The sequence below is a fragment of the Sphaeramia orbicularis genome, chromosome 6, assembly GCF_902148855.1.
Source record: "Sphaeramia orbicularis chromosome 6, fSphaOr1.1, whole genome shotgun sequence".
NCBI classification, from domain to species: domain Eukaryota; kingdom Metazoa; phylum Chordata; class Actinopteri; order Kurtiformes; family Apogonidae; genus Sphaeramia; species Sphaeramia orbicularis.
Genome location: NC_043962.1, coordinates 28,949,426 through 28,966,476, shown reverse-complemented (window position 1 = coordinate 28,966,476; position 17,051 = coordinate 28,949,426). Strand labels below are relative to the sequence as shown.

General features: G+C 35.6%; 1 protein-coding gene across 3 annotated transcripts in view; it reads right to left on the bottom strand.

The window, feature by feature from the left end:
- LOC115421695 (gonadotropin-releasing hormone II receptor-like) overlaps positions 1–14,202 on the bottom strand; it is a 43,040-nt gene extending 28,838 nt beyond the window's left edge. For 2 of the 3 annotated variants that reach the window (XR_003935711.1, XM_030137697.1), the window contains exon 1: positions 13,159–13,778. Coding sequence is in view for 2 of the 3 variants with exons in the window: in XM_030137697.1 (XP_029993557.1) it covers positions 13,159–13,674 (516 nt within the window). In the remaining variant the exon portion in view is untranslated. Of the gene's footprint in view, positions 1–13,158; positions 13,787–14,145 lie in introns of those variants that run through there. The other variant, XM_030137698.1, reaches the window with a different exon arrangement.
- Between the last annotated feature and the right edge of the window lie 2,849 nt (positions 14,203–17,051).

Here is a 17,051-nt window from a genome sequence, read left to right as displayed (position 1 = left end):
GCTGTTTGGGTCTTTAAGGGTTAAATCAGTGTTTTTCAACCTTGGGGTCAGGAATTCAAATGGGGTCGCCTGAAATATCTAGTAATTGATTAAAAAAAAAAAAAATTACAAAAAAATTACAAAAAAAAAAAAAAAAAAAAAAAAAAAAAAAATATATATATATATATATATATATATATATATATATATATATATATATATATATATATATACATATGGTGAATTGAAAGACACAATCCCAATCCATAAAAGACATGACAAACTGAAGCTGAAACTGAAACTGAAGCACTGTGGTACTGTTTATCTGTCAAATGCTCATTGTGGTCAGTTTCAGATGCTGCAGTTCTTTCATAATTCATAGTCTGAGTTCTTGTTCGTTCAGTATTAATTGTCAGCCTTCTAAATCCAAGCTGGATTGACTGTACATATCCTGACCAAAGAAAATAAAATTTTTACTTTGTGCAGTAATCTACACCTGACTTTTCTGCCTCTGTCCATAATAATATACATTATATAGACTAAATGTCATCTATAAATAATGTTTATTTGCAACATATTATAGCAAACAATTATATGATCAAAAACAAATTAATTTTAGCAAAAACATGTCTCCGTTTAGAATGTCTAGAGTCACCAGAAATTTGTGATGTTAAATTGGGGTCATGAGCCAAAAAAGGTTGGGAACCACTGGGTTAAATGCTATATCTTTTAATGTGAGAGAAATTCAGGATCTTTCTTTTTCTTCCTCCTGGCCAAGTCTCAAACCTTGCCCAAACTTGTCTGACAGACAGATAAACTCATGGAAATGAAAACATAAACTCAGTGAAGTAACAATGACTGACTGTCTGATTGTAAGCTTTCTAAAAATAATGACACAGGCAGCTTGACATATTCAACCTGTATTCGGGTGGAAAATTTAGTATCATTTTGGCTGACACTGACTGCACTACAGGTGTCCAAAACCGAGCTAGGATGATAGTTTTGTACAATTGCTCTGTGAGTGGAAAGTTATTACTAGAATCAGCATCACATCAGAGACCTACGATGTGGATCAAATATTTTCATTCATGACAACAGCGTTTATGATTCGGTTTAATTCAGATGTGGAATGCATTCAGACAAAATCAGCTTTTAAAATTAATTATATGTATATGAAAGGACGGATTCAAATCAAGAAATAACCCAGAAAACTGTTCCAGTTAACCTGTTCTTGTTTATTTTCCATGTGAGAATAGATTAATATTAGAACAGATTTGCTTCCTGATTCTAAGCATATACCAGCATTTCACACCACACTTTGAAATTTAGTTCTGAGGTAGAGTTTTTACCTTTTTACGCATGTATGAATAAATCTACTTTATCTGCAAGGATGAGCACTTTTGATAATTGCACGATGCTCATTCAAGGCTGAAATACCCACTGACAAACACTTGTGGAACAAAAACACTGGTCTGAATCACACAAAGATCAAAACAGTTCATTTCTACGAAATGCTGAGTGCATGTATAGCCAGTTAAAGTCATTTAGAAAAGGGTGAGTCATTGACATATATGCACGTATGGTATGAATCATTACTTATGACATGACACAAATGAATCCATGCAGTTGGATGTCATATAATAATGAACTGCAAGATTTAACCATCACTGTCACAGTAAATGCCAGTGCTATGATAAGTGAAATTTACCCTCATATTCATAAGACTGATGACACACCAAAATATTAATTATATATACTGTTGTCCATAAAGTTGGAATATTTTTGTTTTCAGACACATTCCTCTATTTATTACATCAGTAAGCATCTCTGACCAAGTGCAATGATGACATACTGAATCCCAGTTGCCAGGAGTCTGCAAATGTAATTTAACCAAAAGCTAACTCTGGTATGATGCATCAAATGGCAACATTTATGCTTAAAATTGTGTATGGTCCCTAATAAATAAAGTAAATAAATATTTAGATTTAATCTATCAAGAATAAATCATGAAAAGAGGTAAAAAAAAAAAAAATACTGTATTCCAACTTCAAGGGTAACCGTGTGGTATTTATTAATTTAACAGTTCCAGAGGATTTCCTGCAAATGTAACTTTAATGGTAAAACTTTTTTTTCCTCTCACCCCCTAAAAACATGTCTGAATCTTTCTTTGCTTACCTTCTATGTGTAATCTACCTGAAGGTGGGGACTTAAACACATTCTCAATTTACTCAAATCACCAAATTACAAGACAAAACATGAGGTTCACACATTAACTCAAATGTATTGACCGGAGACTAAAAGTGTGTAAAAGTATCCCATGGGAACCTCCTTCCAGCCACTGCCTGTTTATGTTCCACAGTTAAGAATAATTCAAGGACTGTTATGAATTTCTAATATGTTGTTAGACTAGGATCTTGTGCTTGTTTACACCAAACCCATATCCATATTACAGTCCAACAACTCATATTCCAAATACTTTATTACAGCAGCAGAATATATTCAGAGTTTGGCGTCAGTCAGGCCCTCAGCTCATCAGTCCCTGCAGGTATGTTTACATATCCATACTTTTGGGAGTGATGAATAAAATTTTCCCACTTAGAGTCTCCATGTGGATGTTGTGGAGGGAGCTTAAAGACCAGGCAGTGATGGAAGGTCACAGTGGTACTGACATGTTAGAGGCGGAGATGGGAAAATCTTGCAATTTAAATAGGCCGCCAAATTAAAAGGTATGTCTGGGAAATTATGTGAGGAGAGTGAGGTGTATGATGGGAATATGCATCTGAGCAGATCCAGATGACTGTCCTAACTCTCCTACAGGCAGCACTTGCAATTTAGAGTTTATGTTGTATCCTTGAACCCTCAAATCAGAAAAATAATATTATATTTATTTTAAGAGAGTATATTTAGATATGTATCCACTTATATATTTAAGTGTATAGAATAGAATAGAATAGAATAGAATAGAATAGAATAGAATAGAATAGAATAGATCTTTACTGTCACAGCCACAGGAACAGTGAAAATCAGTTTAGCAGCTCTGTTCTGTTTAGCACAAAAGACTATAAAATATTTCACAAAATATCACCAAAAAAATATATATATACAATTTTATATATAAAATTGGATAGAAAAATAGAAAGATAGAAAGATAGATAGATAGATAGATAGATAGATAGATAGATAGATAGATAGATAGATAGATAGATAGATAGATAGATAGATAGATAGATAGATAGATAGATAGATAGATAGATAGATAGATAGATAGATAGATAGATAGATAGATAGATAGCATGCTATATACAGCGTTCAACATTTCTTTTTCTTATACTTGAATGGAGTGACTGTAACCACAAATTGAATCAATTCCCCAACTTAAGCACAAAGCTAAGAGTCTTCTAGGAGAGTCTTTAATAATTACCACAGTGATTAATATGTTTTAACTGCAATAAATTCTTTAACCCTAAATAATGCTGTAAGTAGATTCTTATTCCTTCAACAACCATCAGTTGACTACAGAGGGTACAAATTGGACTGTGTTTCAATGGGAAAATGTCATGTGGTCTGATGAGTCCAGATTGATCCTGTTCCAGAGTAATGGATGCATCAGAGCAGGAAGAGAGCTGGATGAAGTGATTACTTATGTTGTAGTACTCTAGTCTCGGTCTCAAGACCATTTTCTGCTTTGTCGGTCTCATCTCGTCTTGACCCTTCAAGGATTCAGTCTTGACTCGGTCTCAGACTACAGTGGGAGGAGAAGGACTCGTAATTTCAGAGCGACTCCTCAAGACCAACAGATTTTTTTTTTTTTTATGTTCATGATAACAAGAAATCCAATTATCCATCAGTGTAAATAAAATTAAAAAAAAAAAAACCATACAGAAGGATGATGGCCATTGTTTGAAAAGGACATCAGATGGTGCAAGGCAAACATTCTGCATTCAGTGAGTGTCAGTAGACGCTTTTCCATTGGGCATCTGTGCAAACAAGAGTTTTGGCAAAATTGTAATTTTTCCATTAGGCAAATTTTTATGTGCAAGTTATATTCACACAATTTGAGGGTCAATGGAAAAGCAACTGGTGACTGCTCCTATAAACAATTTCCAGTCTAGCTTAGTCTGTAGGCCTAACTGTTGATTATTAACTGGGGTGATATTAAATCATGGTTATGAAAACTGACTTGTTTTTATGGTCTTCGTCTTGACTCGGTCTTGACTGCATTTGAAAACCAACGTCTCGACACGGTCTCAACCCTCCAAGATTCGGCCTTGACTTGGTCTCGACATGGCAGTCTTGTCCCCATCACTAGTGATTACCCATCATGCCTAGTGCCTACAGTATAAGCTTGTGGGGGCAGTGTTATAATCTAGGGTTGGTTCAATTTGATGCTTGTAGTAAAAAGCTAAAGGCATCCCGATGATTTATTAGAATGCTAGACTTTTTTTGCCAGGGTGAAAATTTCATGTTTTACACAGTTAACTTCATTTAATTCACACATTCCTGTCATTCAGGCCTGCAATAATATGTGGAACATTGTGCAAACTCACAACAATAACCCTGCAATGTTTTACATCTGTGAAGTAATAACATCACACACTTTGAGGGGGTCAGAAGTGATGATATAGAAGGTTTATTATTGTATGAATCTATACAGTGATTAAATATGTGGTCACCGATCCGATTCTGTCACATGTCTCTGTTTAAGCTATCATCCCTACTTTTCCTGGTTTGTGGTAGTATTTTAAAGTCCTAAAAGTCCTAAAATATGAGCATGACTTTTTATGGAAAGTATTACAAGAACAGGTATTTGGACTGTGTTTAGATGTTGTGCAAAAAAAATTTATTTTAGCATTTTTCTCCTGACTCCATCCCTGTGAGAATGGCATATTGTGATGTTGGCTCCAGATATAATGAAGCCTAATTAAAATGCAGCCCTCCTTTCAACAAAAGTCAACAAGCTGCCTCTTGAAATGGAAAGACACTCACATTATGTATGGCTGATCCTTCAACTATGTCCAATTGGGGTTTGGAAGATATTAGAAAATAAATTGAGAAAAGTTTTAAGGTTTTTAGAAACAATAGAACTAAATATAACATACTGCATGCTCGTGAATTTGGATTTTTTCTCCCATTCTGTAGATTCAGAACTTCTAAAAATCAGCATGTTCAAGCTTTCAGAGAGTATGATTATCAAAAGTTTTCCTACATTCTCTGTACAAACAGGTCTCGATTTTGGCTGCTAGACATTATATAAATAACATATAATTTCTACGGTTTAATTCAAGCTTTCAGAGAAAATAATCAAAACATGTTTCCTTTCTGCTCTTTTCTTCCTACTGTCTGGAAGCCAAAACATCGTCGACAAAAGGGATTTCATCATGATATAGTGTCTGACAAAATATACAAAAAAGATGTGTCCATTCCCGGTCCCAAATTGCAGGCCTCTGGGAAGCCAACAATTCATTTCCTCAATCTGTTTTTTTATAACATACATCAACTTCACAGAAAAATGGATGTTTTGAGTGCTGCCCATACAACACCCTTCCAACTCTGAAAGATCAATGCCTTTTCCTACCAGTGTCAACTGCTGTTTCACAACCGTTCCAATTCCATCAGCTGGGCTTTTGCCATGTCCTGCCTCCACAAACGTCCATGTAAGCCTTTCAAATCCTACCTCAAAGGGGTCTTTACTCAAAGAAAGGAAGTTTTTCAAGGAGCTTTTCTGTGTGGTCGGCCCATTGATGATTGTGGTTTCAGTTCTTTGGGATGAAGACGCAGACTGATGATGGGTCATGGCAAGTTGATGAAACACACACTGAACTACGTGACTTCTGGGACAGACAGACCGAAAGGCTTTTAAAGTGTACATCCTGAACCATTAATCCTATCAATACATGTAAATAATTGGTGTAAAGTACAGTTTGTCGTCTTTTCATGGTCATCAGATATGAACCATTTGGATGTTCAGAGGCTCTGTGGTTACCGTGGAAACACCATCATCTTCTACAATATTGATTCACCAGTAAAACACATGGAGTCGGATTAATGACAGTGAATGGAGATACTGGAGTTATGTTCAGTTAATGATAGATTTTGCTGAAAAAGTCACTTTTTCTTCAGTTTTCTCTGTTTTTGAAAAAAAAAAAACCTTTGAATTTACTTTGAGCTTTTATGATAATCTGCATCAGTGTTTCTCAACCTTTTTTGAACAAACACCCCTTTCTGTCATCATGAGCCTCCTGCTGCCCCCCGAAAAAAAATTTGCGTTATAGCACTCTGACTGAGCTTACATACATTTATACATTGCATTGATAGTGCCCCCCTCACGACCAGGGGGAGGGGGTGCTGCGACATGCCTTATCACTGAAGAGTGGGGGGACACGGAAATTCACCATTGACATGACATACTGTTTGATATAGGTACTTATGCAGAGTTATGCCCCTCATTTCCGTCTCAGCACCCCCCTCTCAGCTTTCTTATTCCAAGCGCCCCTGATGGTGTTCCAACACCCCTGCTGAGACACACTGATCTACAGGGGTTGGACAAAATAATGGAAACACCTTCACCTCAAGATGATAATGGCCCAATCCATACAGCTAGAATTGTTAAAGAATGGCATGAGGAACATTCTAATGAAGTTGAGCATCTCGTATGGCCGGCACAGTCCCCAGACCTCAACATTATTGTGCATTTATGGTCAGTTTTAGAGATTCAAGTAAGACGTCGATTTCCACCGCCATCATCTCTAAAAGAGTTGGAGGGTATTCTAACTGAAGAATGGCTTAAAATTCCTTTGGAAACAATTCACAAGTTGTATGAATCAATACCTTGGAGAATTGAGGCTGTAATTGCCGCAAAAGGCGGACCTACACCATATTAAATTATATTTTGTTGATTTTTTAAGGTGTTTCCATTATTTTGTCCAACCCCTGTACATGGATAGTGAATTAAATATAGAAAAATACTTGATTTACATTTAAACATGCAAAATGCAGAGGATAATATTGTAATAAATAATGATAAATAACTTAAGAAAGGTTAAATATAGAGGAAAAATTCATTTGGGAATAACCACAAAAGTACCACTGGGTATTTATGAGTTAAAAGATAATTTTACATGTCAAGAAAGTTGCAGTTTGGTGTAAAACTGTTGAAGTACAAGACTACAAGAAGAGTACACACCCAGGAGTTGCAGGACATCACCTAAACGTTGTCCTTCCACAGTCTGTTTAGAGCTTCACTGCATCTGTTTTTACATTTTTAATACAACCATTTTCATGTTGTTGATGTTTATCAAATGAGATAAGAAACGACACTAACCCTAACCCACTAAGCTGTTTTGCACAAAACTAGATGTCATTTTTTCTAGCCTTTGTAAAATTATCTTAAAAATGGACAAATATCATGTAGTTGATGGGATCAAAAAGTCATTGTCAAACAGCACTGACCATCACTCATATTTTTAGAATTCATAGATAACGTCCCATAGGTCACACATAAAAAGACATCTGTATAACATCCTCAGGATTTTCTTGCCATTCTTCTAATCTGGTCTGAAAAATCACCCAGCATTGTCTGGATAGTTTACTGCATGAGCCAAAAAATCAGGAGAGAAAAATGGCAGAATTGAAGAATACACACCTTCTTTTGGCAGTGACTACCAATCACAGCTGCCAGTCATGTATTTAACCTCCCAACCTGTCGCAAAATGCCTGATTAACCAAAATCTGTGTCGCAGGGTAGATTTTCTACAGCCAGAAAATATAATTGGGAGTAAATTAAGTCTGGGGCCATGTCAGACTAGTTGGGTTACAATTTGCTGAACAGCAATTATGGGATTTTTTTTTTGCCCTATGTTGCTAAAAAAAAAAAGTATCAAGCCCTGAACTTTTAGCTTTTGTTATTGTTTTCTAGTTTTCTTCCCCTCTCCAGTCTTGCTCCTCCATACAAACCACAAAGTTTGCTTTTGAAAGATGAGATGATATTTGGAGTTTGTCTATGAAGTCCTTGCAGTCCCTATGGACATACTCTTTCGCTGCATTCGTGCTTGTCACTGTTAGGTCTGGGAACTATCAGACACTTTTTGATAAAACAGTCAGTCTGCCATAAACTGGAGGTTTGCATCTACATGACGAGGATTTATCTCTGGCCTCGGGAAGCTCCATTTTCAGCTTCTTGTGTAGTGATACCATTAATTGGACCCAAGGAACATTCATATTCTTTTCTTTTTGTGTTTCTGTCCTAATGCTGCCATTATGACATATAATCTCTATCTTTTTTCTTATTAAGTCTGTCTTTTTTTATATATATCTCCACCTCCCTCATGTCAGATTTGCCATTAGTCACATGTAGATCTTGCATTTCCGTATAACTGGCACTTTCCAACATGTCTCATTCTCACATTTACGCTATCAATCATTCTCACTCACAGCTGCTGGGAGCATATGGACATACTGGGAATTAAGCCTCCATCATTCTGGTTTGTGGCTGATGTGTTCCATCTCCTGAGCTACAGCCACTGCTTTTTCAAGCTTTTTTCTCCACTCTCTGTGTTTTTTTCTGCTGGTTCAGACAGATGGGATGTTTCAGGTGTCTTACAGGACGTACCAGATAAGACGTCCCCCGGGTCACTCTTTATTTCCTCTGGGAATTGCAGCAGGTTGTTCGTGCTGTACAATTCCTCTGCTCTACCCTTTCAACATTTCTTGGCTGTTCCACTATCTTCAGACCTTGACAATAGTTTCACCCTTATTTATTTTTTTTATCATGTATACCAGGCATCTCTCCATGTCTCTTTTGAGGGACTCCTGATATGTAGAGGGGTCTAAAGGAGCCACGACCAATGGTGTGGAGATGACATTTTGTCACATTTATCTTATAAATGCCAAATATATTTTCTATATTATATTTCTATATATTTTATATTATTTATAATATTTTCATATCTGTAATTTTTTGGAATCTTCTCACGTTTGAAAATGGGATATTAATTAAACATAAACATATTAACAATAACCTTTTTTTTGTCTTTTAGGTTCTCTCAGTGATAATGTCATAGACTGATGATGGGTTATGGTGAGTTGTTGAGGCCATTTTAGTGAGGGACTGACCAACATGACAATGTAAGAGTACATCCTGATAAAGACTACTATTATGGTAAATGGACTGAACTTATATAGCACATTTTCTACACCTTAATGGTGCCTAAAGCACTTTACAATTCCTCACATTCACCCATTCACACTCACACACACACACCAGTGAGCGGCTGCTGCCATGCCATCCCTACTGGGAGTAGTTTAGGGTTCAGTGTCTTGCCCAAGGACACTTCAACATGTGGACAGTCGGAGCCAGGATTCGAACCGCCAACCCTTCAGTCATTGGACGGCCGGCTCTACCAAGTGAGCCACAGTCGTATTGTTACATGAAACAATGACAAGAAAACCAATCATTGGCACTAAAAATTAAAATCATAATGTCCTTTTGTTAATGTCATGTCAAAAGTAAAGGTCTCTCCATGAAAACGATGATTTTATTGAGCTGAGTGGTCCATTGTCACATGTCACAATAGTGATCAGTCAGTAGAAGAGATACATGGGGAAGAGACACATTTCTGGACCACTGCACCTGTTTTTAGCTTTTCTATTTGTTATGTGTCATTTTGATTGGGTCTGCTGTCCATTCTGTTCATTTGTTTATTGTATATTTAATCTGTTTTGTCATTTGTACATGCAATCTGTGCTGCTTCTCATTCTGTTTGTGTGCTGCCTCTTGGCGAGATCGTTATTGTAAATGAGAATCAGTTCTCAACGAACTTACCTGGATAAATAAATTAAAAAAAAACTCCTTCCAAAAGTTACAGTGACCACAGTAAACAGCTGTTGTTAAAATAAATAAAGAGGAAAAAAAAGAAAAAGACTAGACGATTTTGAATGAATAAATAAATGATCAAATTAGTATCATACTGGTATTAAATTCCAAATAAAGCAGGTTGAATGATTCAGTCTCTGGCCAAAGGCAGTGTAGCACGAATATACAGTCACGGAAAAAATTATTAGACCATCAAAAGTCATCAAAAACAATGGTTATGCAATCAAATAACTCCTGTGTGTATCATGTGACTAAAACAGACAGAAAAGAAAACATGGAATGTCTAAAAGCACTGTTTTTGTCAGTACAATGCCATAGTTATTGATGTAAGTACTTAAGGGATTTTGGTTATTTTCAAGAAAACCATGGAAAATGGCTAGATATCAGCTCTGAAATTAACCCTTTCATGCACAGTGGTCACTACAGTGGACAGTTATTCTACAGCTGTTCTCTTGTAGATTCATGGGTTTTATTGTTTTAGTTCCATATCAGCCAACATAATGGACGCTTATGCATCATCTCAAATACTGCAATTTATACCAGTACTGTAACTTTGCTGTTCGTGATAAACCGGATCTGCAGTAACATGTTTGAGTGTAAATCAATTGCTATTTGTTATTAGACTGTAATTAACAGTTTTCTTAAACAAAAAATTGGGGTTTTTTGTATATTATTGTCATGAAGTGAGTAATAACTAAAATTAGAGTATGTTAAAATGTGAGAAAACGTCAGATTATCTGCATTTTAAAAAAATCATAAAAAAATCATAGTTTTCAGACAGTATATCACTTTCTGATATTGTGTTTAAATACATGTTTGTTGCATGCTGCCCAGCTGAGTGGACATTTTTGTAACTCCATAAAAACAGTTTCATAAAAAAAATTCAATCATATTGTTTTGTTTTCTTATTTCCTATGCTGTTTTTATCAGATTTTAATTTGTCTTTGTTTTTATGATGGTTGTAATTTGTTGTTCTTAGCCCACTTTGCACCCTGTGTTACCACTGTTTTCACTTACTTATTTACTTATTTATTTCCTTGTTTTATGAATCGTGTATGGCACTTTGGCCAGCTGTAAAGTTCCAAAAGTGCTTATAAATAAAGTTGGTATGGTATGGTATGGTATGGTATGGTATGGTATGGTATGGTATGGTATGGTATGGTATGGTATGCACTGTAAAAAATAACTGTAGAATTAACACCAAAAAGTTGCAAAATTGCAACATAAAAAACTGTAAGTGACAATACAATGCAAAGTTGGTTATTTGAAAAGATTTTTGTGTTAACAATTAAATCAAATATAGCTGTAGTTTTTACAGGAAAAATTTGTGAAGAAAACCAGATTTGTATGTAGAAATGAAGTATTTCTATTGTTTTTAGAAAATAAAACTGTAAATTGAAAAGCAATGTGGTGCCATTGAAATTGAATATTAAACGGCATATTTGCTTCATATATATATATATACACACACATATATATATATATATATATATATATATATACACATATACATACATACATACATACATATATATAAAAGTTATTAAAAAGTAAACACTTAACAATGTAACACTTTATATTTGTAAATTAATAGGTTGGTAGAGTTGGTAGAACAGCTCATCCAATAACCAAAGGGTTGGTGGTTCAAATCCTGGCTCCGACTGTCCATATGTTAAAGTGTCCATGGAAGACACTGAACCCTGAATTGCTCCCAGTTGGATCTGGTGGATTTGGAAAGTGCTTTGGACACCATGAAGGTGTAGAAAATGTGCTAAATAAGTGCAGTCCATTTACCATTTAAATCTACATGTTTAAAATGTTAAATCTACATGTTACTCTGTAAACATGTTTACAGCTGGATGTGTTTTTTACAGTATTGTTCTGGTAACCACAACTGCCAGTTTTTTTCCGTAAAAACAACAGGATTTTTTTTACAGTGTGGTATGGTATGGTATGGTATGGTATGGTATGGTATGGTATGGTATGGTATGGTATGGTATGGTTTTCATGCCTAAAGAGGAATAAAAACACTCAGGAAAAAAAAAATCTTGACAAAGGTCCTCATAATTCATGCATCAAAGGGTTAAACTCTTATGAGATATTTTTGTTGTCATCATTATATTTGTCCAAAAAAATTACCTTTAGTGGTAACAGGCATTGAAATAAACAAGAATTGAAGAAAACAAGGGTGGTGTAAGAATTTTTTTCCACAACTGTACATAAAATACTATATATATATATATATATATATATATATATATATATATATATATATACATATATATATATATATATATATATATATATATATATATATATATATATATATATATATGTATATATATATATATATATATATATATATATATATATATATATATATATATATATATATATATATATATATATATAACTTAACCATATGATTTAGTTTTGTGGATAAAGTGGATCATCTAGTTGGTATGTGTTGTCCATTACCATCTGGTATTATTTTTACCATCACTGGTATGTGCTGCCCTTTACCATTATTGCCATTGTAGTTTTTTGTTTTCTTTCTTACCATTGTTGGTATGTAATTATTGCTGTTGTACCATTATTGCTTTACCACTTGTGGTATTGCAGTTTTTTGTTGGTATGTAATTATCATCATGTAAGTTGACGGTTAACTGTTACCTGTGGTAACACCACCAGGAATGTACTTTGTTTCTATTTTTTTTTTACAAACATTTTGGTTATGCAATGTAAATACTGTCAAATGAGTTTATTCTAATTTGGTATAGCCCTATTTTGTTCTATTTTGTTCATTGTTCTGGCTTGAAGTCAAAGGACAGGAGTGAGTATTTAAAATGTTATTATGTTCAGTTATTTGATGATGAGAATGGGGGTGGAATTAAATAAGTTTTTTCTTCTTCCCACTCCTTTTCGAGTATAGATGAATGATTTATTTATTTATTTATGTATTTAAATTTTGAATTTGCATGTATTCTGTAAATGTTTGAAATAAACAAACAAATGAATGAATGAATGAATGAATGATCATTTATGTTTTATTTATGTTTTATTTTCTTTATTTTTTATTTCTTTATTTTCTTTATTTATTTCTTCTTTAATAGAAGGAGACAAAATCACCATAGTTGAAGATTTGTTCATATAACTGCCTTAAAAGGGAAAAAAAAAAAAAAAAATTGAAAAAGGGGGGAAAAGATCAAACGCTGGTGTATTGGATGCACCAACTGCAATAATTCTCAAATGAGAACAGGGCATTATATGGTGAGGAAATTCAATTTCTAAAGTAAACACTGTCTTACCTGAGGGAGTGAGAGGACCACACTCATGGTCCACGCCACAGTCAACATGATTTTGCTTTTCCTTTTGGCTTCACTGATACCCAGGGGGTTGAGGATGGCTGACTGTCTGTCCAGGCTAATGACTACAGTTACAAAAGCACAGGAGTACATCGCCACCAGCTTCATGAACATCAACAGCCTACAAGCGAAGTCTCCCGCCTGCCACTGCACCGTGATGTTCCACACCGCATCCACAGGCATCACGATGAAAGTCACCAGCAGATCCGCCACGGTCAGGTTCATTATGAGGATCCTGACGTGTGACTTGCGCTTGCCTCCGTTGCTGGCAGCCCATAATACAACCAAGTTACACACAGCTGACACCGCGCATAAAGTGAAGGTGATAATAACACGGACTTTAGCCGCTGTGGAGAAAGTGGGCAGCTGGAGCGCGTCTCCATCTGCGCTCTTATTGCAGGAGGATGCGGGTCCAGGGCAGCTGCCGTTCACAGTCTGATCCGTCAGCTGATGGAACATAATGAACACAGTCCGACTGGAGGACAGCACAAATAAAGAGAAAATAATCCCGGATCCTAGACTCTGTCTCTCTTCTCCATGTGCGCCTCCAGTTGGAACTAAACTGTGAAAACTGACGAAATAAATCGATTATTTTTCCAGTTTTACGCACGACAAGCGTTCAGATATGCTGTAGGCTATGGCATCTGTAACATGGCCATCGTTACATATAGGTCAGAATCACTTCAAGTAAAAAGAAAATACATTATAGCATGATGTAAAAGACCCAGGCATTTGAGTAGAAAAGCAGAAAAAACTAGAAGAAGGAAATAAAGTCTAAAATCATACCAGTTAAGAGCAAGTTTTGCTTAATGTCTGAGTTTTTTTATTATTATTATTATTATTATTATTAAAATCATATCGCGACACAAAAGAGATTAAATGTAAATGCAACTAATTTCCAGAAAGAAAAAAAAAAAAAAAACACCTTACCTGTCGGATCGCTGCTGATAGTGTGCACCCACTGTGGGATTGTGAGTGCGCGGTATTTGCGTCTCCTCCACTGCAGCCTTTCACTCCTCTTCATCTGCTCTGACACGGAAAATGACAGGCGTGCGCTTCCAGCTTTATGAAGCACAGGGCTCCTCTTCTTTGACAGGTGAATCACTCCTAAAAATCCTCCAAAGAAAACCTCTTAAACCAGGCTAGATATTTTTTTTAATCCCCTACAAACTTATTTCACCCTTTGCAAATGAATAAGTGGGGGAAAAAAATTCATGTGTTTTCATGGAAGAAGAGAGACCACTCAGGGGAGAGAATCAGCAACCCCTTCATTAGCTCTGCTCTCTCACTGCTTCTCATAAGTAGTAATAAGAAACAACATATAGGTCCTCATGTTTTATTCATCAGCAGCACCAGCACACAAACCACCACTTATATGACATATGTTCATTTGTGGTCCTCAGTTATTTAACTCAACACAAGTCTGCTGTGAGATGTTTACCCATCTGGATGATATAATACTTGGCCTGGAGGACTCAATCCTCTGTCAATATAGTTGGCTTTAACCACAGAACAAAGCAATTATATTGCCTGAACTTCTCCTGTTACTCAGTCTTGCAATGTACAAACATTCAGAAAGAACATCAAGAAAAGTTGACTTGGAGGCTCTGAGGAAAAAAAAAAAAAAAACAGACACAGACTCAAAGCAACACTTCAAAGATGAACCACAAAGATAGTGTAAAATACAAGTGGTTTCAGTTTGCTTTGAACGTTGTGATGGAGTCGGTTTGATGGAACAGGACCAAAGAGAAGACGAAGATCTGATCACCTTATGTTTAGCAGGTCATACCTGTGTAACGAATATTTTCAAGACTGTAGAGCTCATCCATGTGTATGTTAATATCACTTAAACACTTGAACTGGAAAACTACTTTGACTTAACTCACAGTGGTGGCCAAAATGATTAGAACACCTGACGGATCTGAAAACACTCCCATTCATGAAACATGCAGATGGTTGCTCTGAGCACCTACTGTTTTTAACCACTTTTAACTTTAATATGTCCTTGATGAGCAGGATATGGCTTGTACAACACACCCACACAGCTGTGTTCTCAGACTCTTGCGTTGCCATCATTTTACCATGATCATAACCGACAATGATCATACAAGTAATTTGGATTCATCTGTGAAAGAACATGATTGTGTGACACTGGCAATCAATGGGCCCAGCTTGGATAATGACTTAACCTTCCTCTTGTGTTACGGTCAGCACCAACCCATTTTAGGTTTGAAAAGCATAAATGAACCACATCAAATTTGTATATTGCATCAAGGCTTTTTGACTTTGTCGGGAACCTCTATTTCAACAAAATAATACAAAAAGATTTTTTCACTAAATTATGAAATGCTCTGGTTGAAATTATGACCTTTGTGTTGTTAGGGTCGATTTGGACCCAGTTATAAAAATAAGATTATGAAGCAGTAATTAGAGGCAAAGCTGAAATCATAAGTGAACTATCAGCCAACACACTGACAGTCAGCTCCTCTACCAATCATGTGAGCTTTTGGGGATTCTCATTTTGCCTTGTTATCCAGTTTACCTGCCCAAAAACAAAACAAGCAAAGATGGGCTTGTCCACACATGTGAGGTCAATTCAATATAGAGTTGATGACTTACAGAGTACACATCGAGGGATATACTGACAAAAAAAAACACTAAAAATATTCAAATCAATATTTTCATGGATAAGGAAGCCTAACAAGGTAACCAAGAGATGAGAAACAACTTGGATGATAGATAATTGTTTTTAGTGTCTTTTACAGCTGATGGGTCAAAACTGACCCGTTCACATAAGACAGGGGTGTCAAACTCATTTTCTTTCAGGGGTCACATTCAGCCCAATTTGATCACCAGTGGGCTGGACCAGTCAAATAATACCATTATAGCCTTGAAATAATGACAACTCCAAATTTTTTATATGCAAAAAATAACATTAAATTATGAAAACGTACATTTTACAAACTATCCAAACAAAAAAGATGTGAATAACCTGAAAAAACTGAAATTTCTGAAGAAAAATAAGAAGAAATAAGAAAAATTTGATCAATATTATGCCTCAACCTATGATTAATGCCTGTGCATTACAGATCTGATCTACCGAGACACAAAAGAGACAGAATATTGTTAAAATTGCAGTTATTTTTCTTTGGACATTTCAAGTAGTTCATATTTGTTCAAGTTATTGACATTTTATTATTAAAGGAAATCAGAATTTAATGTTCTTTGCAGTGAATCAAAGAGAAAAAAATGGTGTTGTCATTATTTATAGGCGTGATGTCATATTATTTTTTTCACATTAAACCCAGAAGAAAATTTGGAGTCCTTATTTCTAGGTTATTATGCTGTTATTTTCAAGTTTGACGCCCTTGACTGTTAATATCTTCTGCACTTTGCAAATTCATCCCATGGGCCAGATTGGAACCTTTGGCGGGCTGGTTTTGGCCCCTGGGCCGCATATTTGACACCTGTGACATAAGAGATGGTAACAGAAAGCTAACACAAGAGGAAGGTTAAAACTCCTTATGATGGCTCTTTCCTACAGTTTATAGAACATAAGGATGACTTTGTCGATATTTTGTATGCATTTTAATGGCCACCACTGTTATGCTACTTTCTACTATGATTATTCTGTACTTAAAACTTATAGGGGTTTTATGTTATTCGGTGGTGGTTGAAGGGGCCGTTTGGCGCAGAATGGCAGCCACACTTCAGTCAGCCTGCCCCAGGGCAGCTGTGGCTACAGATAGTTTACCACCATCAGAGTGTGAATGTGAGAGCGAATGAATAATGGATCAATAAATAAAGCGCTTTGGGTATCTTGAAAAGCACTATCG